The following is a 25,622-nucleotide window of genomic DNA, read 5'->3' as shown; positions in this document are numbered from 1 at the left end:
GTCAGGGTCGCGGCAGTATGAAGCCTATCCCAGAGTCCCTGGGCACTAGGTAAGGAGAGGTATACACTGGACAGGATGACAGCCCATTACAGAATAAAAGTGATATTTTTAACACCTGTGAGTTCGTGGTGTAAATTGTGATTGTCACGTTGCTCCGTCTGTGAGCCCTTCTACATGGTGCCATGTGATTATCTACAGCATATTAAAAATTCCTACACTGAGATGTACCTTATTGATAAGACTTCACAGATGTTATAGATAGAATTTTTTCATAGCATCTAGAAAGCTACAAAAATGGCAACTACATCTATAGGAAGTAAAAAAAACATATATATATATATATATATAACAAGGATATAAATATACTATTCATTAAAATGTGAAACTGGCCCAAAATATAGCATGTTTTCCATATTAATTTCCCTATTTTACATTTCATATTTTTAATTTAACATGAATTTATACACCATTTTAAGATTTACTTACATTCAGAAACATGTATTTTAAAACACACTTGTCTTCCAGATGAGTTTATCATAGAGCTTTGTATTGGACCTGAAGACATCTCTATATTATTTCCACATATTTGTCATTTTAGATCACCCAAGTATGGTTTGCTTTAGCACTATACAGCTGCCATGACTGTTCTCACGAATCATTGTTCTTCAGTGTTGTCCGTCTAACAAACATGGTAACATGCGTATCCTACACTGTATATGACCGAGGGTTGGTCTTCGCAGGTGCCTTTGTAATGTTGGTGGATTCCTAAATGTGAAACATGGCTTGTTCATTTACTTCACTCTAGTCATTTGTAATCTTTGCTTTATATTTACTCTGTATGAACATTGGGAACTTATGCCATACAACCATTTATTATGCTTTCATTTTAAATTAAATGTCTGTTGTATTTGTTTTAAGAGTGGTGTGAATAGCCTTTTTGAAAAAAAGACTTTCTGAATGGGTAACACCCAAAACAGGAACAGTTCTACTTTTGGGTTAATTTCTGTATATTTACCCTAGATTGTAACCAGTGGTACCTGGAGACACTTCTCCCCTTGACATTTGGCAAGCGTGCGCGCGCACACACAAAATGTAGTGCCTAACAACCCAATGCAGGCCGAACTGGGACAGGTGTGGGTGTTTCTGCCCTCGTCGCATCTTTGTGGGGCGTCCTAATTCAGCCTTGAGTTCAATTCAGTTAGTTTGCCTTCTACGAAAACTAAGCAAACGGGTGGGGAAAGGTCAGTGTACGAAAACCACACGGAGGCACCTGCACTCTTTCACCAGCAGAGATACTGAGGACAAATAGAAAGTGGCATTTTTACAGGAAATGAAAGTGTTGTAAAAGTTGAGCACATTCATGTCTGTATAGTTTATTATGACAGCAGGTCATGCAGAAGCCCCACCCCACTCACTCATTACACACACACCCAATTTTTGTGCATCACTTTCCACGGTAGCCAGTTGTCAGACCCAAGCCTTTAAAAGATGTCCAAGGGCACAAGGGCCCCTGGCCTGCCTCCATCCCTTTGTCAGACCCTTTAACTGTGAGGAGGCAGGGGTGTGTCAGGTGCCCCATTTTCCCCAGCAGCTGCAGGAGGGGCCAGGGTGGCCTTCATGACAGGTGACATGTCCAGGCAACAAATATTGAGAACCATTCCTGAAGTAGTATGATGGATGTTTCAACTCCTAAGCCAGGACAATAATGAGGCAATTTTGTTTATTCTTGGCTATTAGAAGGGAATTAGCAGAATGGAAGAATTTGCTGAGTAAAATGTGGGGGCAAGAAACCTTTCTTGAACAGTCCTCAGTAGCGCAGGAAATGTCAATACCCACCAAAACGTTACTTAAAATCCAAGCATTTAATAGCAATACTAGCATTACAGGGATCACCATTTATTAATGTACCTTTTTGGCCATGATCATACTGTGTAAACGGAAAGACCATACATTAAACCGCATGGAGAAAACATGACTTGTTTCTTCATTTAACAGCTCAACCATCATATGTTCTGAAATTGAGAATTCATTTTTTTTTTAAAAAAAAAAACAAACCCCCTGCACATTCACCAGCTGATGGTCACTAATAACCTCCATTCCTGTACAAAGGACAACAATTTGCTGTTTTGTTAGGAAACAGAACTGGACAGCTCTAGGGCTTCTCAAGGTTATCATCCCTTGCTTTAGTTTTACATTTAATTTTACAACTAAGCTTGATAAATTTGCCCTGAAGATGCATTGTTTAGGTTAAGGTTTCTTACAAATGCTTAATAAAACACAATTGAAGGTGCAGTTACAAAACCTTTACATTAGAGGTAACAGTAAACTAGCACTAGTATTTGTGCTTGCAAAGTTCAAGAACTTCATTACTGATGCAGTCTGAGCAATAAAAGTTTAAGGCTATTCCCAGAAGTTTTTTTTTTTTTTTTTTTTTTTTTTTAAATAATGAATTTTATTGACCAACAGTTACATTTGCATATGAACAATTAAGTTTACTAACTTCTACAATAGATGCCAACTACATACACAAAACTAGAAATAATTTGGCTGCCAACTGAGGGAAAAAAAAAAAAAAAAAAGTTTCCTAAACATGACAAACCTAAGAAAATTAAACAAAACTGTTTTCCAGTCATGTGTGCTTAATAAAAGGAAATTTGAGTAAGAAGCACCTGGTGGGGAAAATGGTGATGGGGGCCAGATACTGCCCTTCCTCACACTGAACACTCACACTGGGTCAATTTAGAAAATCAGATCTTCTCAAGAGGAATAATAACTGCAGCCATAACTGCTTCCACATACACAACAAACATAAAATATTCAGTATTACAGTTTCCCTTCGTTGCACAGAAGCTGGCAGATACCTAAAGTGTCATATACCAACAAGGGGAAATGCTCTAACAAAGGAGCGAGAGAATGTGCTAAAGAAACTGTCAGAACAACTGGGCAGACTAACCTGACAAGTAACCAACCACTGGGCAGTTCTGCTGAAATGACACTTGTGATTCATGAAATTAATTATCCAAGGAAGTACCAACATAAGATTGGCCACAAGGTTAAAAGTGAAAAGTGCGCTGTCATATTTATATATATATATAAAAAAAACTATGCTTTTTAATGATCCATTATATAAAAGACAAGTAAACAGTACTGAAGAGAAAAAACTACTATTACGTGTCTACTGAAGGACTAGAACAGCAATAGGTGTCTTGGAACTACATTATGGTGATTGTGAATTTTCAGTGACAGAATTCCCAAAATAATATAACCCATGGGAATTAAGGCCACCTTGGTGTCTGGAGGGCCACTCCTCTTTCAGAAGCTCACACCTCAGGCACGGAGTGGTCCATGGCTGACCGCAGGAGTCCACTAGACATCCTGCAGAACAATTCAGAAAGGGACGTGAGGATAATGAGAATGAAGCTCTTTTCACGAGTGAGGAATTTATGTGTGAGAACACCACACAGCGTTAGTCTGTACTCTCTTCAATGGCACCATTACCACCACTTCAAGTTTTCCACTGTGACTTAGCATACTGTGCACTGTACACTTGTGCCATTTTAAAAATTGATAAATTTTTAAAAAAATAAACCCTCACAGCATTGGTGACTGTACCACACAACGATCTACTCCAGGAAAGTCCAAATAAAAACTATTTGCAAAGATCTCAACAGATGTAACTCATTTCTGAAAGTGTGGGACACCAATAACACTTACCTCTTCACCATATGCTCATATATGAATTTGGGCATGACAGTAATGGTCATCGCAGTTGGAGACGTGGTCAGGATGTCCTTAATCTGAGAATCCTGAACAGAAGGGGGGAGGAATTTAAAACACTTTTACAAGGAATAGCACGATGGCTCAGCAGGTAGCCCTGGTACCTCACAGTTCCTGGGTTGCGTTCAGATGTCCGTCTGCCTCAGTCTGTGTGCAGCTTGCACGTTCTCCCCATGTTTGCATGGATTTCCTCTAGATGCTCTGGTTTCTTCACACAGTTCAAAGACACGTGTTGGAGGTGAACTGCTAACTATTTTGCCCTTGGTGTCTGTGTGGTTGCCCTGTGACTGCAGTCCTGTAAAAGTAGTTCCCTGCCTCACCCCCTGTGCTACTAGGATAGGCTCCACCCCACTGTGACCCTGCACCGAACAAACAACTACTGGTTAACGGCTGAGTAAATTTTTACAATTAGTTTTTGTCCTAGGTTGCACCACTGTATTAGCGGTCCATCCTTTCAGAACTCCCATCCACAGCTCAGTGCTGGTCCAAACTCTCAGTGCTGACCCCTTACCCATCTGATAACAAGGCACCCTACAGAATTCCTGTTGCTATCACAGTTCTCCCTCTAAAAGTCAGTTTGTGGTCCCTACTCATTCAACACACCTCACACACTTTGTCTGGGGGTTAATGGCAAGCTGTCCTCTGCAGCAAGCTCATTTACAGCTCCCCTGCAGGTCAAGGGGAAGTAATGGCTCCTCACCTTGAGCCCAATGACATTCTGCCCGTTGATTTCGCAGATGTAGTGATCCGTCAACAGACCATTACGTGCCGCTGACCCGTCCTTCACAAGGGAGGTGATGAGGCCTGACTTGAAGATAAAGCCCACATGACCAGTGCTGTCCTTGTGCATAGTGATGGTTCGCTGGAAAGGCCTGCAAGAAGCAAAGAAACTGGTCATGTAGCACTCAACCCTCCAAAGACTCACACAGTGAGACTCACAGAACATCCCACTCAGTAGGATGGGTACATGCTGTCCGCTAAGCACAGAGACTAAAGGCTGCCAGACAAAAGCAATGTACTGCAGGAGGCCATCACTGAGCCCAAAATGCTGCTTTCCAAGGTTTTTAAGGAACTGTGTCAGCCCCAAGATCCCACTAAAGAGTTGTTCAGAGTTGTCACACCAACGACACTTCAACTCTTCAGGAACTTATTCTGCAGCATGAGATGTCCTTAAGCTGCCTAACAATATTGCGATACTGAAAACCCTTCTGCAAAGTGTTAATAATGTAGCACAGCCTTAAGCATTTAAAATCCAACTAAAGCATACAAAGAGACATCTGTACATTAATTCCTGCCACTGACTTGAGACAGATCACTGTGAGAAGAGGTGAAGCCACAGGTTTCCTGAGTTCAGAGATGGGTGCTCTTGTGTGTGCCTGTGTGAACTCATATGCTGTGTGCTGGATACATCAGCAGAGGGAGCCAGAGAACCACGTGATCAGCTACTAAATGAATCTGGCCACTTAAGGAGGACATGGGAAGAATGACCTTGCAGTTTTTACAAAAAAAAAAAAAAAGAAACCTTCCATTGGACCCAATCCTGCAAACTTCATTCTCATTACATGTCTGGAATCGCATAACATCTCCACAGATAGCCATTCAGAGGAAAAAGATCACGTTATTCACCTGTACCCCAGGCCAGTGTACTGCATTGTGTGATACCCATTTAGCAACAAATGTATTTGCCCCAATGTCACTTTATTCTCTTGTAAAATATTATTTAGTCTGTGGATTTTTTTTTAATATATGTATAACTTATTAACCCTTAGGTTTTCAAAGGAAGTCAGATAATGTTGATGCCATCTGGACTGTGCACTTGCAGCGGTTCCACGAGTCTCTGCCCAGGCTGACCTGTCGCGCACGATGAGCTCGATGCGGTGCTCCGCTGCCACCTTCAGGGCTTTGTGGGCCTTGTCCAGGGTCCAGCCTGCACAGTTCTGCCCGTTGATCTGCAGGACCTGGTCTCCAAAGCGCAGGCCCACCAGTGCCGCTGGGGAATTAGTCTGCACCAGCTGGATGAAGATCCCCTGCAGGGCGGGAGAAGAAGAAAGCATCAGACAAACTGACTAAACGTAAATGTAAAGGGGTCAGAGGCAGCTGGACAAAGAAGAGCAGCCTGATGCTGAGCAGAGAACACCCGCAGAGGAGGAGTGATAGATGTCCTTAGAAGAGTGGCCCAGCAGGGTGAGAGGCTGTTGGCGGAGGAGGCGTCCCTCGCACTCACATTGTCAATGGCGCGCAGCCTCAAGCCGACCTTCCCGCTCTCATCCTTGCACAGAATGATCTCACGGAGACCCGGCCGAATTTCAGCTCTCCTCAGTCCAACGTCATTCCCTGTCACAGGCCGCACCATGCCACCCAGGCCTGTGCTCGAGGGAACTGCTACCTGCTACAGAGTCAACAGGGAGGAATACAAGTTATTATTAATACAGTCCAGAGCACACTGTGAGAAAAGGAAGCCAAACGGCCCTTTTGACCACTACCACCGAAACCTACAGCAATTCTTAGCGACTGGAAGAACACTGATTAAAAAAAGAAAAAAGTTTGTTACTAACCCCAGAGCTTCATATTGATAAAATTACAATAATATGAGCTTACACTGTCAGCAACAGGCACAAGAGCCAGGTTCTTCTGCACCTCGTCACTGTTGAGGCTCAAGCCCATGTAGTCGCCGAGCTCCTGCAAGTTTGGGTACAGTCCTGGAAGAAAGACACACAGGGGATACCCATCACAGACAGCCCATGAGCACATAACACACAGACATGGCATACACACGCTCATTGCCGCCTGAGCTGCTTACTGTGTTTCACGTCACCAAGCACCAGGGGAAGAACGAACAACAGCTGTCATACAACGTTAAAGGCAGAAGGTGTCACACCAAATCCTCTGATGAAGTTTTAAAAGGAGCAGGGTTTGTGGGGCTCACAAAGTCAGCGTACCCTGACCCTAAAATCTAGGACTGTAGTTCCAATGAAAGGTGAGAGTACACTTGGAGCAAACAAGCTTGTTTTCCGGCAGATGTTCAGGGTCTGCGTCACTGCTGAGAAAAACGTGCCCCGCTAAAATAAACTGAAGTGACATTGAACTGAATTCTTTTAATGAGGTTCATCAGGAAATGAGGCATTGTGTTTTTCCAGTTCTGCAGCACTTCCCTCAAATGCAGGAAACTTGTGGGTTGCTTTGCTTTCATTCTTACATTTGTTCATTTAGCAGACACTTTTCTCCAAAGCGATGCACATCTCAGAGAAATACAATTTGTGCATTACATTAGGAGAAAGACATAGCATAGCAGACGTGTGATTAAGTAAACTGTTTCTTTCCAACATACACTCCAATGTTGATCACATGAGAAGGTGCACAAAACTCAGAATAGACAATTCCTGACCACCTTCCTATATTTTTTTTTTTTTTTTTTTTTATAAAAGTACACAAACATTTACATACAATACAGGAATAGCAGCTGTGTAAAGGCTTATCTGGGTATGATCATAAAGTTACGGTGCATGAACATTTGCACCATACATGAGCTTGAGAAATCATGGGCGAAGCGAGTCCGGAAAAGATGAGTTCAGACCCTTCTTGAATGTGGACAGAGTTCAGCAGTTCTGAGTGACAGAGTGTCATTCCACCACAATGGAGCCAGAACTGAACCTCCATGCTTTACCTTTCGTGTGCGGGACCACCAAGCGAGCAGAAGTAGACAAGCGAAGTGGTCCGGTTGGGGTGTAGCGGTTAATCAAGTCTTGTAAATAGCTGGGAGCAGTTCTATTGATGCATTTGTAGACAAAAACCAGAGTATGGAGTTCTCTTCTGTCCAATTTGTCCCATACAAGTAATACCCAGGTTACCGCATGGACTGTGACATTCATCCTCCTTGGTCAATGCCTAATGAGGAGCTCAAATAAGGAGTAGCCCATTTAGGCTTGTGCGACAATAGCAAATAGGGGTTCCAACATCTTGCGCAAAGCTCTAACTCTCTCACTCACACACACACACACACACACACACACACACACACTCTGTACAGTAATGCATCCTTGCCCCATGACAATTATGACTTGTTCTGACAAACACTTTGTCCACAGCAAGGCGACTCACTTCGATCAAGTCACCAGGAGGGAGTTTCAGGCTCTGGCTTTCAATTCCCCTTCTCCACAACATCTCACATCCTAAATATTTCTGGAATAAAGCCTAAGAGAATCCAGAAATCCTGAGTTCATGGACCTTTACTAAGGTGGACCGGGCAGCTGTCAAACTAGTACCGCACATGAACTGGACTCGTCACCAGCGGTTCCAGAAGGAATTTCCCTGTGGAAGAACCAGGCTGGTTACCCCTCCAATACACCGGGGAGAATGAAAACAAACAGGCTGCACCAGTCTTCTCCTGAGCTGAATAAATATTTCTAACCATTAGTCACTGAAAATAGGGCAGCTGTGCTGCCTGCCACCCCCTTTTTTTTTTTTTATGAAAAAAAAAAAAATCTCATCAGGTCATGTCCTGTTGATATACAGAACAAGGGCAGGGGCTATCCTGCAGAACACACTGTACCAAAACTTAAGAGGGAGAGAGTGAGGCCAAAGGAGCTCTCTTCACTGTAAACACACACACACACACACACACACACACACACACACACACACACCATCCAAAATGGCAATACACTTGACAGTTACCCACATTGCCACCCTCTCCGACATCAAGCTAGCTCCCTCTAAGCCACCCACATACAAAGAACACTCTCCCACACATATAAATAATACACAGCACTTTCCTGAGCATGCACACACACAGCTCTCCAGGCTCTCACTGACTCATGGAGCTCATCTAATGCAGGACTCCAGCCAAGCTCACATCGATCGCAAGAGGTAGTGTTTCATCAAGTGCACAATACGCACTCCGCTTGCAGGCAAGTGCTGGAAGGAGCACAGCGGCAGCACAACATGCTCTCCAAACTCATCCGGGGGATCGCTGAAAACAGTCAATGCACAGCTGCTGTGCACACAAAAGGGAAAAAAAAAAAAAAAAAAAAAACTGCTACAAAACCAAATGCATGCACAAAAATATTTCAGACACATATATACAGTTTGTATGTCAAGACACAGACCCAAAGTGGAAGGGAAACAAAAGAAGAAAAAAAGAAAAACACGGTTGTGTGTGTGTGTCTGGGGGGGTTAAGGGGATGAAAGATGTCAGAGTGCTCCTTTAAGCCCCTTCCTTCCTGTCCAGCATGGCTCACAGCATTGCCATAGTTCCCATAGCAACACTAAGCTAGCTCCCCGAAGCGAGGACAAAGAGCCCCAGGCCGCTAAGCTCAGCCGTAGGACTGCCACAGAGGGTGCCCTGTGGGGCTGCAGGGGAGGTAAGCCACACCCCCACCCTTTCCTTCTCATCGCACTGCTTCTCGTCTCCTCGTCCTCCTCCTTTCCGATCTCTCTCATTCGCTCATTCATTTTCCTGCCTTTCAGAATTCACTGCCCCCCCCCCCGCCAGTCTTGACACACTTCAGTGATGGACCATAAAAGGAGTGTCTCTCTCTTTGGCCATTTCCAAGTTCCAAAATATCCAAATACCCACAGGGCCAAGACACAAGTGGAAGTTGGCCATCTTTTACTGTCACACCACCCAATGCCACCCCCACCCTTTTCACATACATCTTCATTTATCTCTCTCCCTGCAACACAAGTGCCCTACACAACTCTTGAGATCTCTCAAGGTGTATTCAAAGAGCCTGGCCCAACACAGGCCCACAGCAACTGAGTGAAACAAGAGGTTTGCAGGAAGTCCAGCACAGACCCACACCAAACCACTTTCAACCAGCCTTACCTGCTGTGGATGTGCCATAGCTGGCTGCCTGGGGCTGCGAAGCTTCCTCTGTGATGGCTGGGGACGTGCTCTGGACAAACTGAGCCTGGGCCTGAAAGCAACCAAACCAGAAGCCATGACACAAGTTAAAAAATAAAATCAATCCATCCATCAATAATCAATAACTGCTCGTATGATGCAGGGTCTCTGTGGTCCAGAGGTTTTCCTGAAAGCAGTGGATGCACATATCCCACCAGTAAGTGGAATACATTGTTTAATCCAAACATTTATTATATCAGAGCAGAGACAGGTCATCATAAAGATCTGAGCCTGAACTCAGCAAATATTTCATACCTGATGGATATTAATTTAAATTTCAGCTATTTAAAATGACGTAAACTCCACTCAACTGCAGCACAAAAGAAAAGACAAATATATAGGAAGTTTTTGTTCTTTACCTTCAGAACCTTATCCACTTTAAGATCTTCCAGGGATGGATACAGCGACATCCTGTGGGAGTGGGTAAATGAATAATTACTTGAAAGTGTCAAACATCATCCAATTTGCATTTTTAATAAAGCCTGGTATAACTGACCCCATATAACACTTTTCTACATGCAACAGAATGTTACGACATTGTAAAAGGACAGAAAGCAAGCAAGAATGTAGGAGGAAATGGGTGTCTGAGCTGGGGAAAAATTACTTCCTCGTCATACCACATCCCTGAAAGTGGAAAAAAAACAGACATCTAAAGCTAACAAATCACAAACAACGTCTGACATTTCCTCATGTATAGATCCTTTACAGTAACACAAAGTGAACACAACTAACTCTAAAGCTGGTGGTTTAAATTTAGTTTAAAATTACTTAAAAATACTGACTCTTCAAACTCCTGCTCAACCACAACTGCTGACCAACTCATGTGTAACGTTCCTCATCTTTGTTTATTATTGCAACTTTGGTCTCCATGGCAACAGTGCGCCTCTCCTCACTGGCACTATTACAATCACCAGTGCTCACAAACACATTTACATTTATTTATTTATTTAGCAGATGCTTGTCTCTAAAGCAACTTCCAATGAACTCTATGTAGTGTTACCAGCCCACACACCTTATTTACCAAGGTGACTTACACTGCTAGATACACTACTTACACTGGGTCACTCATCCATACATCAGTGGAACACACACTGTCACACACGCAATGGGTGAATGTGAACACCATGTCTTTGGACTGAGGGAGGAAACCGGAGCACCCAGAGAAAACCCACGCAGACACGGCGAGAACATGCAAACTCCACACAGACTAAGTGGGGATTGAGCCATGTCCTCTCGCACCACCCCGGCACTGTGAAACAGCAGCACTACTCGCTGTGCCACTGTGCTGCCCAGACGCCAACACCACACAGAGGCTGCAAGAACCATGGACACACACTGAATTGAAATGATGCTACACTCCTACCTGAGTGCAGTTTACTGACATCTACCAGGGGGGCAGATAAACCAAAAAATTTTAGAACTGTGAATATGTAGATTTTAAAAAAATGTGTGCACTGTTGAAAAAATTAGTAACTCAAAACTTTCATAAGCTGATGAACAATAAAACTATTAGTATTTATTGTACGTCAACAACAGGAAAAGAAGGCAAATCCCTCGGAGTGTGAGCACGCATGGAAGGAGTCATGGCAGCCCCCACGCTGGCTGATTCACAAGGACACCCCCCCCCCCCCCACACACACACACACACACACACACACACACACACACACACACTATGTACATCATCTGTTATGAAAAACGTTACACAAGCACCAATCCTGCTCCGCTGTCTCCAGAGCTCCTGGCAAGAAAAAAAAAAAAAAGCCAGAACAGCTGCCTAGTTAACAGAAGGAATAAAAATACATCCTTTATATACACTGATGACCCAGTAACAGAATGGTCCTCTGTGGCCAGCGTGGGCACGGATCATCGCGGTGCAGGAGGAATTCAAACCAATCGAAGATGGAAAAGCTTTTACTGGAAAACAGCACTGCTGTGACCAGGAACAGCTGGGAAGGGGGTTTGCTGACAATCACAGCAGTGCTCCCATAGGTCCATAATGGTCATGTGACAGGAAGTCCCCCTCCCCCAAGAACAGCACACAGCAGGAAAACCAGCACACAGCAGGCATTGTGACTGCAGGGAAACTCCCTGCAATAATCCAAGTTTGCCACAGCAGATATACACACAGTGGCGTCCAGCAAATGCTGACATGGCGCGCAATGTGACACGAGAAGGTGGATCGTCATGGTCCGAACGCCTGTAATGAATGACCCTGGAACATTGTAGCACGTGAACCACGACCCAAGCAGAAACACCCCCAATGGCAGTGATCTGCACTCCAGTCCCACACAACGTGTAGCAATAATGCCAGTGTGTGTACACACACACACGCACTTCCTGTGGTTGATGCAACTCTTGTTGGAACTGTTGACTGGCAGCGTGATGATATATTAAATGCTGTGGGTTACCAGCAATTAGCTTATTGATATCCAGTTCAGCTGCTTGATCAGTGCAGGGTCGCTGTGGTCAGGAGCCTATACCGGAAGCACAGGACATGAGGCAGGATACAGCCCAGACAGCTGATAGTGTAGTGGTTAGAGCAACTACCTTTGAACCCAAGGGTTCCAGGTTTGATTCCCACCTCTAGCTGCAGTACCCTTAAGCAAGGTACTTATCCTAAATTGCTCCAGCTGCATAAATGGGTAAATAATAGTAAGTACCTTAACACTGTAAGTCTAAGAGCAGCTTCCATTCCATGGTATACATAAAATACATTTTTGGATAACAGAAGGAAACCAGAGAACCCAGAGGGAGAACATGTAAATCCCACACAGACTAAATCCTAGTCACATTCACATCCAAACTCACAGCTTTGCTGCCCCATTAGTTATTTCTGTTAAATCAGGGGTTTGAATATGGTATAGCTTGTCCCCATCACCATTTTATTTTAACCACTGCCATGTCCTCTCACCTCCAACAGCAGATTGCTCAAGACCCAAATCCAGTCAACATCTAACTATTTGCTAGGACGTTTTAACAAGACAGAGAGAATATTGGGTTTTATTACATAAAAATCCTGAACGTGTGATTTCCAATTGGCCCTTATGAGCACTCCAGTTAGGTATGCAGAGAATTATTAACATTCAGGACTTATCAGCAAGTATAAATTATATCTACTATTAAATCGCACACATTTCAGACTTCATTAAAGTGCGAGAAATGAAGTGACGGAATTTCCCCACTGATCAAGAACGCCACTATTACCGAGTGTGTCGTGCGACATTGTTGTCGGGCTTTAACCACTGTCACGTGCCAGAGGTAAGAGGATAATGACAGCAGGCTGAACCAACAGCCTGTCCTCTGAGGTGACAAACAGCCCTCGTATCCTGCTTTGCTCACGGCAAACAGATACGACACAGCTGATCTTTATCGCCATGCTGCTGGACATATGAACCCACCCACACGTAACCATAAACTTAGAAACACATTTTAGTTTTGCATGCTGAGCCACAGGAGTTTCTTGTGGTAAGGAAACTGAGAAAAGCAGCAAATGGCTGAACAGAAAGTTAAGAAGAATTACTTTAAAATATGTATTACTTCTGTACAGCAGAGACAAGTAAAACCAGGATTTAGGTATTGCAGCTGAGCATGAAACGTACATCATAGCCAGTTCCCAAAATATGTTTCAGCGGATATCTTCTCGGAACAGAGAAAGTCTTACACAGCATCCTGTCTGATAAGTGTTTGCTTGGCAATCCAGTATTTTCTCTGATGGGCGACCAGTTCTTCCCTGTAACCAAATAATGCTGTCCAAAAAAAATCAGCCCACAATAAGGCACAGCAAGTTATTTTTCCCACCAGATTTCTCAACTCCGTGTTTAGCAAGCTGGCCAGAAAGCAGACTTGCCACAGCTTTGCTGCACTAAAACAAACACCGCTTGTCCTGCCTTTGCTTGTACCGATCAGAGCTGGACATCTCCAAACAGCATTTGTTTATCTATCTGTATATATTTAGACGGACATGCTTGGCTAGCTCTTCCCTAGTGAAAATACTTTGTAATTTTAACACAACATAGCTCTTCAATTTTTCACATACATATCAAGTTATACATACAACCAAAAACTGTAAATCCACAAGGCAGCAGGGGTGTGAGACACACACACACACACACACACCAGGAACTAAATAAATTAAGAGCTATAAGTCTTTAAAATAACGACATTTCCACTGCAAGCGACACAGAATACAGAGGATTTTCATGAAAGCCACTTGTTACCCCACCAAAACCCTAACCCTTATCTAAATAAGGGGCTTGGAAAAGGATGGTGAATGGACTGATTACCAGGACACTAGAACCAAATTGTACTGTTGATTTCATTTTGGCAACGTGAAAGCCAAGTAAACATTACAAATACGTAATCGATGATATCCCAGCACCAAAACCACGGAAGTGTTTGATCTGTGAGGGAATCAAAGCATACAGAGCGGCACATCCAACATGCAAAACGCAGAACTCCCATCCTTAGTCATGACCATGTGACAGACAAGAGATAATGACAAGCTGCCAGGAAATAGCATGTGACTCTTGTGTAATCTCAATTTCTTCTATATTTCACCATGTACACAGCAATTCATATTAAAAAAAGCCAAAGCATACATTCTTATTTCTACATTTTAAGCGCCTTATTCCATTACTGAATATACGTTCAGGTGTGTCGCTACTGCAATGGACTGGCTAAACAGCTACCGAAAACAGATCAATTCAATTACAGCGTTTATGATCCAGACACCATTCCACTGCCTTTCCGGGATGGGCTTAGGTACTACTCCATGAAGCACAAAAATCAATTTGCCAGAGTAGATATCGAAGTGCATTAATGGGTAGTTTAAGGGCAATTAGCCATTAGCTTCAAATTGCAGCCCAAACCTTTAAAAGCCTTGTGTGTGTTTGTAATCTCCCATGTACTGACCTGCTGCATGTGGTTAGTATGGGAGATTACATACACATTAACAATGATCCCACTCGTGATGCAACGAGCACAGGGTACAGTGCAAAAACAAAAGGCCTGTAGTGCAAATACACCAGAAACAGTGTTGATCAAGAGGGGCCCTGGGCTTTGGGATACATAGCAAACTGTGGACTTAAATGCCCTTCACTCTACTCTGCGTGCCTGATCAGTACTTTGCACACTGACTAATTACAAATCACTGCTAACTTGCCAACATAACCCTTATAAAAGTTAAGGATTTTACTGCAATACAATCTTGCCACAAGAAGCCCGGGAGATGTTTTGGGTTTCTAAGAAACCATTTTATCATTAAGTATTACATTCATTTTTTTTAAACATCTAAATTTCCAGTCAGTCAAAACCAGTCCTTTAACCAACAGAGCACAAAAATTAACTGCTGAAATGGGCCTTTGTGGACTTCATACCACCTCATGATTAAACGCGTATTCTTTGGTTACACATTTCTGGATGTGTAACCTGGAGGTTGTCGGGTCGAGTCCCACTTCCCTGCTCTTACCTGAACTACTTGTTTACACTGAATTACTCCAAGAAAAAGAAGTCAAAGTAAATAACTCAAACATTAGGGGGTAATAAAGTCAGCCTACGAACAAAGCAGTCGCATGATATATACAGTCAGTCACATGTGATTGTGACAAATTATGGTGTGAAAAAAGTGTCATTTACTAGTACAACAAGGAAGTGAAAGCGGCTCGTTGGATTAGCGCCCTGAGAATTCACTGTGCGCAACACACTGACTGCCACGGAACACGAACAACTAGCACAAATGCGCTGCTTCTTGGGTCGAAGGTGCGATACTAATTTCGCGTAAAAACAGGTCAATTCGACCGTTGCTCCCGTTTCGCGACTAAAACGCGAAGCGCGTTTCCGCGGCTCATGCTAATTAGCTAACAGTTGAGACGGAGTATGAAACCGAAGCGACGCTTCCAGTCACGTCTATCGGTTCATATTTAAGACGTCACGATTAAAAGATATAAAAAGAGATGAACGAGTACTGGTGTTAATCTAAGGAAGTTTTTTAATTAATGACAGAATCAGAAAAAAAACTGACGGAACAACGAACTGCCGGGAGACTCCGAGTTGAGGAAAAACAGACAGACGCGTTTTTCCTAAATCGAAACTGTTCGTCTCGTCTCCTAAAAATTCAGTACAACTCTGACAAACATTTTCTTTTTTTAAAAAAAAATCTCACTTTAATAAAATTCAAAGCGGTGATATATCCCCACGCGAATACGAATCTCGAGTGCAGCGTTTTCGCATCCATCCATTCCATGCCCCCTTTGTTCACATTTTCGCGCTACTAGCCAACTTGGCTACACAACGTACGACGAAAAAAGACGGAAAAGTTTGCGGAGGAAAGCGCGGTCGACATGATTATTACTCTGTGTGTGTGTGTGTGTACATAAAATATATATATATATAAATATAATATATCGTGTCTCACTATATGAGGGAGCGAAGACGGGCCTACCTGAAAAGTTTCGAAGGACGAAGTTAGTGAAGAGATGATGGACCCTTCTGGGGGGAAGTGTGTGCGCGCGCTTGCGCTGCTGCGAGTTAAGTGTGTGTGTGTGTGTGTGTTCCTAGTGCTCCATACACACGGTCACACCCCGCCTCTACGAGCGAACGACGCGAGGCCTTTCTATCACACGCGAAAAAGTCAGGAACGAGGAAGGGCGCATGAGCAAGTGTTTCGTTTCTCAGCGAAACGCTCCCGCATTCCAGCGTTGTTTTTAAACAAGCTCTGACGCGATTATTTTTTGATAATAGCGGTTAGTTTGACTACGCGACGTTCTGCCCGTCTATGAGCAAGTTTACCTAATAAGTTCGTGGTTAATGTCAAGTTTAGTTTAAAAAAATATATAAGAAAATACTTCTTTTGCACCATTAATAGCCCATGTAATGGGCATTTTATTCACAGCACATTCAGTAGAGTGCTTGGGGGGGGCAACTGTGTAGCATAGTGATAAGAGCGACTTCTTTTGGACCAGAAGGTTGCGGGGTCAAATCCCACATCCAGCTGTGGTACCCTTGAGCAAGGTACTTGCCCTAAAATTACCCAGCTGTGTAGTTGGGTAAGCAGTTGTAAGTATCTTAACATTGTAAGTTGCTCTGGCAAAAAGCATCGGCTGAATGGAAGTATGTAAATATATGTACTGCACAATCTCTGATTTCTTGTCCTTCCTGGAAAGATGGTTATTGATCTGCTAGTAATGCACACGCAAGGAAAACGTGCGCCCGCCTCCCGCTGTGTGAGTTCATTCTTCTCGAGGGGTGGCACCATGAATCACCGATTCTTATACGCGGAACACTCCCTGTATGCCTGCGTCACTGGGCCTCATCATTTACTATTTTAATCCTTTGTCATATCTAACACCGTTAAAGATACCGCCATACAGGTTATCCCAGATAAAGTGCGCGCAGGAGTTAGACGTTTCGAAATTACACTTTTAGAAATATCCAACATGACGAAGCCTTTCTAAGTGTAAATTCTTTTTGGATCCAGCACACCTTACTGTTCTTAACAGGTACAAACTGGTCGCCGCTGTTCACCGGAAGGTTTACCCACCAGTTAGAGGAGCCAAACGGTCGTCTCCTAAGGACTAGACAAAGAAGGCGTCTAATCCCCAGGAAGAATGCCCTCATAGTGAAATATTAAACAGCCGGGTTTCACCACATTTCTTTGCGTCTGTAGTTTCTGTTTCGGAAAATCATTGATTTGTGATCTTTGCACATTTAAGGCTTTTGATAGCAGCTTGTATGGAAGCTGATTTTTAGATTCACACTGACACAAGTCTCTTGGTACTGTCCTATTGCAGATAACCTGGCACCATTAATATTGAAAAAAAAATTGTTTTGCCTCTAGATGATTTGCTAGTTATGGTTTTCTCCGCATGTGCCAGGTTTTGTTTTAACTACGTTAATAAACTCCCGTACTGTGCAGATAGTTCATTTACATTTACATTTATTCATTTAGCAGATGCTTTTCTCCAAAGCGACGTATATCTCGTAGAAAATAGTTTGTGCATTACATTAGGAGAAAGAGACATAGCTGCCACTCACCACTCACTAATTCAGAAACAACTATGGCTTGTCTCCTAGGATAGGCTCCAGACCACTGTGACCCTGGTTAGGACAAGCGATAACAGAAATGAATGCAAGATTCTTGGTTCCTGCTCCTGCCACTTCTGTTTTGCTTTTGAGCAATGTTATCATCTGCATAATCTGCACCAGTATAATTTTTTTCCCCCCATTTTCACCATATTCTACTCAGCACTGGTGCTCCACAGTGCCCATGTGGTGTGTGTGGATATTGGTTGGAATCTGGCTGTTTGTGTGAAGTTTGCATCTTCTCATTGTAGTCACATGGGCTTCCTCCTGGTGCTCTAGTTTCCTCCTGCAACCCAAAGGTGTGTTTCAGGTGAAGCGGTAGCACTAATTTGCAATTATTCTGTGTGATATGATTGAATGAATGTGTCATGGCCCTATAGGGGATTTGCATCCCATCCAGAGTGTGCCCTGACTCACAGCCTATGCCCAGTTATTGCATGTAAAGGGCATGCAACCAAATGCTAACTTTACACAGCTCTAATTTGCTTTCATATTTATCTTAATACTTATGCTCAGATGAAACCGGGAGTCTAAGAATAAATTCCAGCATTATTCCAACATGGTTTAGAATGGAAAAACTTTACCCAGCAACAAAAGTTGACATTCTCTTCTTCATAATTTCACATTCATCTTTTTAATCTGAAATACAAATTTCAGTAATATGCAACAAAAATAACCAATTTTACTTTACTGTCCCAATATGTATGTTTCTCACTGTACAAGGACCCAGTAAAGGGTCTAAATTCAAGCATTAATTACATGAGGGGTTTGTATATAATTTCTTATGTAGCTGTACATGAATTAGAAAGTTCAGCGGCTGTTGGTGTTACACATTATTAATGGACACGTGTGTGAAGTATGCAAATGAAACAGGCCCTTTCAGAGAAAGAAGCGAGTACGTAGGTTGAGAATCATCTGTAAAGTTGTAAAGTGACAAAATTCTGACAAAAGTGAATCCGTCTCTTCAAAGTCGATCAAAATCACATCGGGCCTTTATCTCACAATCCTCAATTATTCTAAGGCTAGAAAAATAACATTTTGCCCCCAGTGTGAAATAAACCAGTCTTTCCCCCCTGGATCTGATAGAAAGCACTTTATTGCAACAGCAAATTTTATTTCATCATTGGTTGTTCTTGCGTACTTAATTTAGCACACAGATATACAGCGCAGTACAGGACCATTCATGCCACACTGGAAAACTAAAGTAGAGAGCAGTGATGACCAGCATCTCGTAACAGACTTCAGGATTACCAATATAAAGAATGCATCTGCCATAAACCATAACCAATGTTGTGCCCCTGGGGACACTCATTTTTGTTACAGTATTTCCGAGATAAAAAGTTGGCATCTGAAAAAAATGGCAAGTGGGTCAAAAAAAATAAACTGGGACATATTAAAAACAACTACTCAGGCCAATGGGTTTTTCAGATATTACTAAGACAAATCATAATTCACCTAATGGAACGTATGGTCTGCCTTGAAAGGTACTGTACAAATGAAACTTCAAAGATTCTCAGATGACACGTTGACCTGTTACAGCTGCATTCACTTCCACTCAAGTTTTTTTTTTTTTTTTTTTTTAAAAAAAAAAAAAGAAAAAAAAAGAAAAAAACCATGGATCCATCACTTCGAAATTAGGCTGGCATTTCAAAATGATCTACACTAACAGAAATTAGATCAGACATTTTGGTACTGATGTATTTTAAAGGACTTCCTATTTCATACCATTAGCTCACCTTATTCATTTATTTCCATTAAGCTAGGATTTCCTGTGTTTTAACATTTCCCAAAAGAACTGTTAAAAAAATAATATTCATCACACTGCCTCTTACCTAATTCAAGTGTAAAAAATGTGCTTTTCGTTGCCTTCCTTAAGTTTGATCTTACTAACTTGGCTCATTCGTGGCCTTATTAAACACCATCAGATTAACGCATTCAATATCCATTTTTCTTACTATTACTGGTGATGTTTCATTGGTATATCTGTGTATATGCTCAATCATGCACAACTTAATTTCTATACAAAACAAAGCAAATACGCACAATGTAAAATTCAAGATTAAGAACTTCACAAGGTTTATAAGGTTATGGCACAAAAGATTTTTTAAAAGATAAACATGTGGAAGGAAACAAAATCCATCTCTCACAAATACATATTTTTCTATATGAATAAATGTGACCAAAGTGAAACTATATAGTCAAGCCTGTTATGGAATCAAGTGCTTACTCTCTTAACTTTTCTGTGTTCCCAAAATAGAAGCCAACCTGTCAAAGGAAAACAGAGTAATGGTCAAGTGCACAAGAAAGAATATAGACAATGTGCAGTATAGACTCTCCAGATACAGGGCAAGACCTTTAATGAGAATACTTAACTGGAATAACCAGCATTTATCATTAAAAAGGGAGTTATTTAATAAAGAGTAAACTGCATAAACTAATCATGCCAACAACTTGTAAACCATAACATGCCTTACATGATCCACACACAGTGGAAGTACATCTATAGACATACTGCAAAATAAAAATACTGAAAGAAATATCACTAATAAACAATCTGGATACGGTAAAGCAAATGCAACAATCTCCCACATCGATAATTACCAAAAAAAGAACAGCCAGGGGCAGGGGTGTTTCATTCCAGGCCCAACAGCTCCACATCAAAGACGAGAGTGGCATTGGGTGGTATAATTCCTGGGTGGCCTTTACTTCCATAGGCAAAATCAGGAGAGCAGGTCAGCCTGGCCCTTTGGCCCACACTCATCTGCAGGAAAAAAAGAAAAAAAAAAAAAAAAACAGGCAGGGGTGGGGGGGTAAATGGGTCATGTTTCTGGGATTATGACGCCCTAGAAAACTTCCATTTTTATTTATAGGAAAGCAGTAAGTTTGTTTTTATTTCATTAAGCCAATAAAAAAAAAAAAATTATATATATATATATATATATATATATATATATATATATATATATATATATATATATATATAAAAAAAACACCTGACAACTGAACAGATTGTAAGAAGTCGCCAATGAAACAGCAATGCAGTCAAAATGCTACATATTTCATTAAAAAGCTTGTTAGGCAAAAAGTCAATTTTTGTATTCTGAGGCAATCAAACTGAAAGCAGTTACATTAAACATGTGTGAATCAGAAAATATACATACTGCATCACACAAAATGCCAGAGATGTTGCCTACTAAGACTCTACAATCACATACGCATATATATATATACAGTGTGCACGCGCACACACACACACACACACACACACAGTGTGTATATATAAACCCAATTAAACACAAGGTTAAGGTACATACCTTTACACAAGTTTACATTCATTCCTTTAGCTAATGCTTTTCTCCAAAGCAGCTTAAAATGTTAAGGTGCAATTATTTACCCAGCCGGGTAATTTTACCGGCAGAGGAAACAGTTTCCTCAAATGCAGATTAGGTCGAGCCGAGAACATAGTGGATACAGCTCTTGCCTTCAGATCCAAAGGTCACAGGTTCAAATTCTTCCAACTGCTGTAGTATCCTTGAACAGGTACTTACCCTAAAGTTGCTCCAGTAAAACTTACACAACTGGATAAATGGCTAAGTTATTATAGGCAGCTTAAGTCACTTTGGGGAAAAGTATGAGCTGAACCAATACTCGCACGTAACCTCGGGCTCAGGTAAATTCTGCAGTTACTGTACCTGAACAACCCCCTCCTCCCAACCACGAATCACTTCCTGTTTTCCTATCTTAAACTTGAAGGGCTTGTCTCTGTCCCGGGAAGAATCGAACTTGCGTCCATCTGTCAGGCAGCCTGCGGATTAGAGATTGCTATGAGTTTGCTGAAAAAAATGTTTAAAAATATATATCGCTCATACAGTAACAACCTACAGAACGCGGTCAACCGATGTACTTGTGTTTTACCGAAACATTCTTTTATGATTAAAACATTAAACATCAACAATTTACAATGTAAAATTTAATACAAGAAAAGCCAAGAAAGTTTTAAAATTATATATATATATATATATATATATATATATATATATATATATATATGAAAGCAATGCAGGATAGTGTTATGTCATGCCAAAAGAGCAATTCGCTGGCTCGTTCAGGACCACTTCATGGAACATGGATCCGGGTATTATGTATGCATTATATAATCAAATACCCACAGGATGTGGTCTGCACAGATGGCTGCAAAAACACAGCGAAATGCAGTAGTGCAGTCATCAGACAATTTTTTTTTAACAGATAAACCATATCTTTGTTTCTATTAGGCATCTTCAAAGCACATTAACAAATAACCCAAATAAACTATGTTCCATCAATCCCAACACCTTTTTTTACTAGCTGTGCATATGTACAGCAGGCAGTATACTAGACCAGGAGTACTAATAATTTATGATCATCAGTTTGTTGGCAATGCAAGTTATTCCTTAATTTGAGCTAGTAGTATACAAATTAAGCTGGATTTGCCTAAAAACTAAAAAGGCATGCGTGTCCCCGTCCTCCCCTTGTGGCACATCACACACACACACTCACAGCGAATAAACATGTCGGCTTAGTAAAGGGTTAACAATGAAAAAAAAATAACTTAAGAAAATCATAACGCGCTATTTGCTTTAAACACACTGGCGGAAGAACACACTCGGCGGGCTGCTGCGGTGCGTCCGTCCACGTTCCCCGAGAGCACTGTGTTTATATAACGCGCGCGCGCTACATTCACATTGTCCTGCGCCGCGTTACACTGTATCACACGGTCGGTACGCTACACACGCTGAGCTCCGCCGCCCTTCGTCTCCTACTGAACGGCCCCCCGCCGGGGTTACACAAACACTGCTGTCAGCAGGACTAAGACGTATTAAGAGCCGCCATCACACATTTCAGTAAAACGCGGTCATTTCCTCCAACTTTTGTCTATTTGAAAGAAAGTAAAGCAATCAATGCTGTGGTGGAAGAAGAGCCCCGAACCGGCGGGGTAAATAACTGTGTGAGTGAGTCAGAGACTAGACTAGAGCACCGGGCGTTACTCTGTCTGCAGCGTTAACTTACAGGTACGATCGCACTCAGCCTCGTTTTGGCCGTCGTTATTAAACGTTACTAGACGGTAGACCGCAATCGGTCGGGTCGGACTCGAATCGGACACCGACGGTGCTGCCCTCGAGTACCGACCCGTGTCTGGGTTCGAACCCACCGCCACGAGGCCGCAGGGCCGCTCCGCTCGGCCGATCGGTCACACCTCAAAGCTCCGCGTTCGCTCCTTCATGCATAATATTTTCACAATGAAATTAACATCGAGCGTCATGAATTATTGAGGCTACACAGCTGGAGTCCGTCGGGGACATTGCCGCAGGGCTTATGGGGGGGGAATCAAAAACATGATCATCATGTATATGGACACATACATAGAAATTATAATAAATACATGTCGGCTGCAGGAAATTATGGCGTGGAGCACATGATGAGCGCGCCTCTACGAGCCTCTAGTATCCATCGCTGGTTAACAGCTTAGCTTAGCGACCACGTTATCGCAAGGAAAAAAGGGGAAAAAAAAAACACGGAAACGTCGCTATACATGGTGGGGCCCGAAAAGCGAACGTCCAGGGCGCAGACAGACACACACACACACACACCCGGCAAAATCACAACACAACAAGATTCCAAACGGAACATACCGACATAGTGCACCACGCAGGTCTGGCCCTTCTTGGGGAAAGTCCTTCCTGTGAAACGCCACGGAAAAAAAAGGATGAAAAGACACGAGAGGCGGTCAGCAAGAGGAGTCTTTTTAACACCGGAATCACAGAACACGAAAAGAGGCATCGAAGGGGCGCTTTTCAGCCGTCGGAGGCGCGCGGGAGATGCGCTCACCGTCGCCCGGGGTTATTGTCTCGATCTCGACGCCCATTTTGTCTCTCGAGCCGCTCCGGAATCCTGCCGTTCCTCTGCTCTGACTTCCAGCAGCTCAGCGTGGACGCGACCCTCCCGCAGCGCGCTCCCGATGCGCAACCCCGACAGGCTCCTTTCGCAGCGCCACCCACGTGACCCGCTCGGGTTGGCTGCGCTGTGGCGCGGGGGTCGAGAGCGAGCGCGGTACTCGGCAGATCGTGTAAGATCGGGTCCTACATCATGTGGACGTATCGCATTATAAATATGCTCAAGATGAAGAACTAACTGCGGGTGGGGGGCAAATGTAGGATTTTCGGTTTAATTTACAGTGAGCCTCTTTTAAAAAAAAAAAAAAAAAAAAAAAAAAGTTAACGTGCTTGAGAATGCCCTGAATCAATCATTTATCTTCCGAATCCCCGTCAGTTGGTGTTCCAAATAGACGTTGCTTTGGAGAACATAGTAATTTAGCGCAAGAATTTCCCGAGTCTCATGACCTAATGGGGAAAGCGCCGGGATTTACACTTCAGAGGGAATACCTGCAGAGATCTGAGATAGCTGTAAGTAGATGGTTTGTTTTTAATTTTCAAAACGAATTGTGATTTCTTTTAAAAGTGGCTTTCGGTTGCTGCCTGTTTTTCCTCCGCCTGAACTGCGGTTAAACATTAGCCGGCCGCAAAAGCATTTCACACCGTCCTGTTAAAGACACAGTACACGGAGTTCATCGGAAGTGCGCGCGCATGTGAGCAATAGTGGCCGTTTCTGGAGCACAGCACTAGGGGGCGCTGATGGCCAACCTGAACACTGTACATTGCCCTATAGTAGAGTACTTTCAGTTTGGAGCTGGGAGCTGTTCCTAGTTTTGTGGATAACTGACGTCACTTTCACCCTCAAGTTACAATTCCTAGAAGTTTTTATTACTAAACATCCTTATTTCAGTAATAACCTCAGCTATAGCTACAATAAAGTGTACTGTACCAATATTTAACTCTTGATACTGCAAAATAATGCTGTACTTTGTACAATGAATGAATGAGACAACAACCTTGCCTTGGCTTGTACGATCGATGTTTTACGTGAATTTTTAATTCAAAAGGATTCCAAATAACCTGTGTTAAATTTTACATTCATTACAAAAATATATGCACATGCAAGAATTGTTCAATTTGTGTAGGTTACAAAACTGAATACAAATGAAATTGAAAATGTACATATTCAAGACATTGATGCATAGATTCATTACAAAACAGTACATTAAAAAAGAGGTATTTCTGTGAAATGTATTCTGACACCAGAAATGGCTTAACCTGACCAGATGTACACAGTGTAGTAATGCGGTTTAAATAAAACAGCACCTACATTTTAATTTAAAAAAATGTTTAAAAACACAATCATATCTTCACTGCATTTCAAAGGTTGGTGACATTCATCCCAACTTCTCAGCACAGGGACAAGGACATACGGACATATGACACGTGTGAAATGCTCCACTTGTACATTCTTTATGAATTGAGTCTAAACTGTGGCAGAAGGACAAGTGCATGATGTCTGTTACAGGTCTTTTTCTTGGCTTAAATTCTGTGAGAATGGGAATTACAGACAAGTCACACGCAATACCATCTTTTTCACTTACTTTTCCATCGTCATTCATTACAAGTTAAACATTACTGCTTGCACATATCCCGTTCTTCATTTTCCAATATAATTCCACTCTCACTGGCACAAGCTGGACAAGTAACATGCTCAGGTCAAGAATAAATCTGTAATTGTTGTTTTCAGCAGATTATATTGTGTCGTTTCAGATCAGTATAAAGAACAGGAATCATGCTGCTGTGACATGCGAGGTACATTAGTTACATTTATTTAGCAGATGCTTTCCTTCAAAACGACTTCCAGTGAACTCTATGTAGTGTTGTCAGCCCACACACCTTATTCACCAAGGTGACTACACTGCTAGATACACTACTTACACTGGGTC

The 25,622-nt window shown here is 42.3% G+C and overlaps 2 protein-coding genes across 2 annotated transcripts; both read right to left on the bottom strand.

Moving 5' to 3' along the window:
- Positions 1-1,843: 1,843 nt before the first annotated feature.
- Positions 1,844-16,225, bottom strand: sdcbp2 (syndecan binding protein (syntenin) 2). The gene is made up of 9 exons (XM_018737757.2): positions 16,122-16,225; positions 10,039-10,090; positions 9,602-9,692; positions 6,376-6,476; positions 6,002-6,166; positions 5,629-5,804; positions 4,478-4,649; positions 3,715-3,806; positions 1,844-3,375 (listed from the first exon to the last, which is right to left on the bottom strand). The coding sequence occupies exons 2-9, from the start codon at positions 10,087-10,089 to the stop codon at positions 3,321-3,323; spliced, it is 903 nt and encodes a 300-aa protein (XP_018593273.1). The 5' UTR covers position 10,090; positions 16,122-16,225; the 3' UTR covers positions 1,844-3,320.
- Positions 16,226-18,839: 2,614 nt separating this feature from the next.
- Positions 18,840-23,885, bottom strand: fkbp1ab (FKBP prolyl isomerase 1Ab). Its single transcript, XM_018737613.2, has 5 exons — positions 23,630-23,885; positions 23,434-23,481; positions 21,454-21,566; positions 20,363-20,522; positions 18,840-20,026 (listed from the first exon to the last, which is right to left on the bottom strand). The coding sequence occupies exons 1-4, from the start codon at positions 23,664-23,666 to the stop codon at positions 20,394-20,396; spliced, it is 327 nt and encodes a 108-aa protein (XP_018593129.1). The 5' UTR covers positions 23,667-23,885; the 3' UTR covers positions 18,840-20,026; positions 20,363-20,393.
- Between the last annotated feature and the right edge of the window lie 1,737 nt (positions 23,886-25,622).

The sequence above is a fragment of the Scleropages formosus genome, chromosome 2, assembly GCF_900964775.1.
Source record: "Scleropages formosus chromosome 2, fSclFor1.1, whole genome shotgun sequence".
NCBI classification, from domain to species: Eukaryota; Metazoa; Chordata; class Actinopteri; order Osteoglossiformes; family Osteoglossidae; genus Scleropages; species Scleropages formosus.
This window is presented reverse-complemented; position numbering and strand designations above follow the sequence as displayed.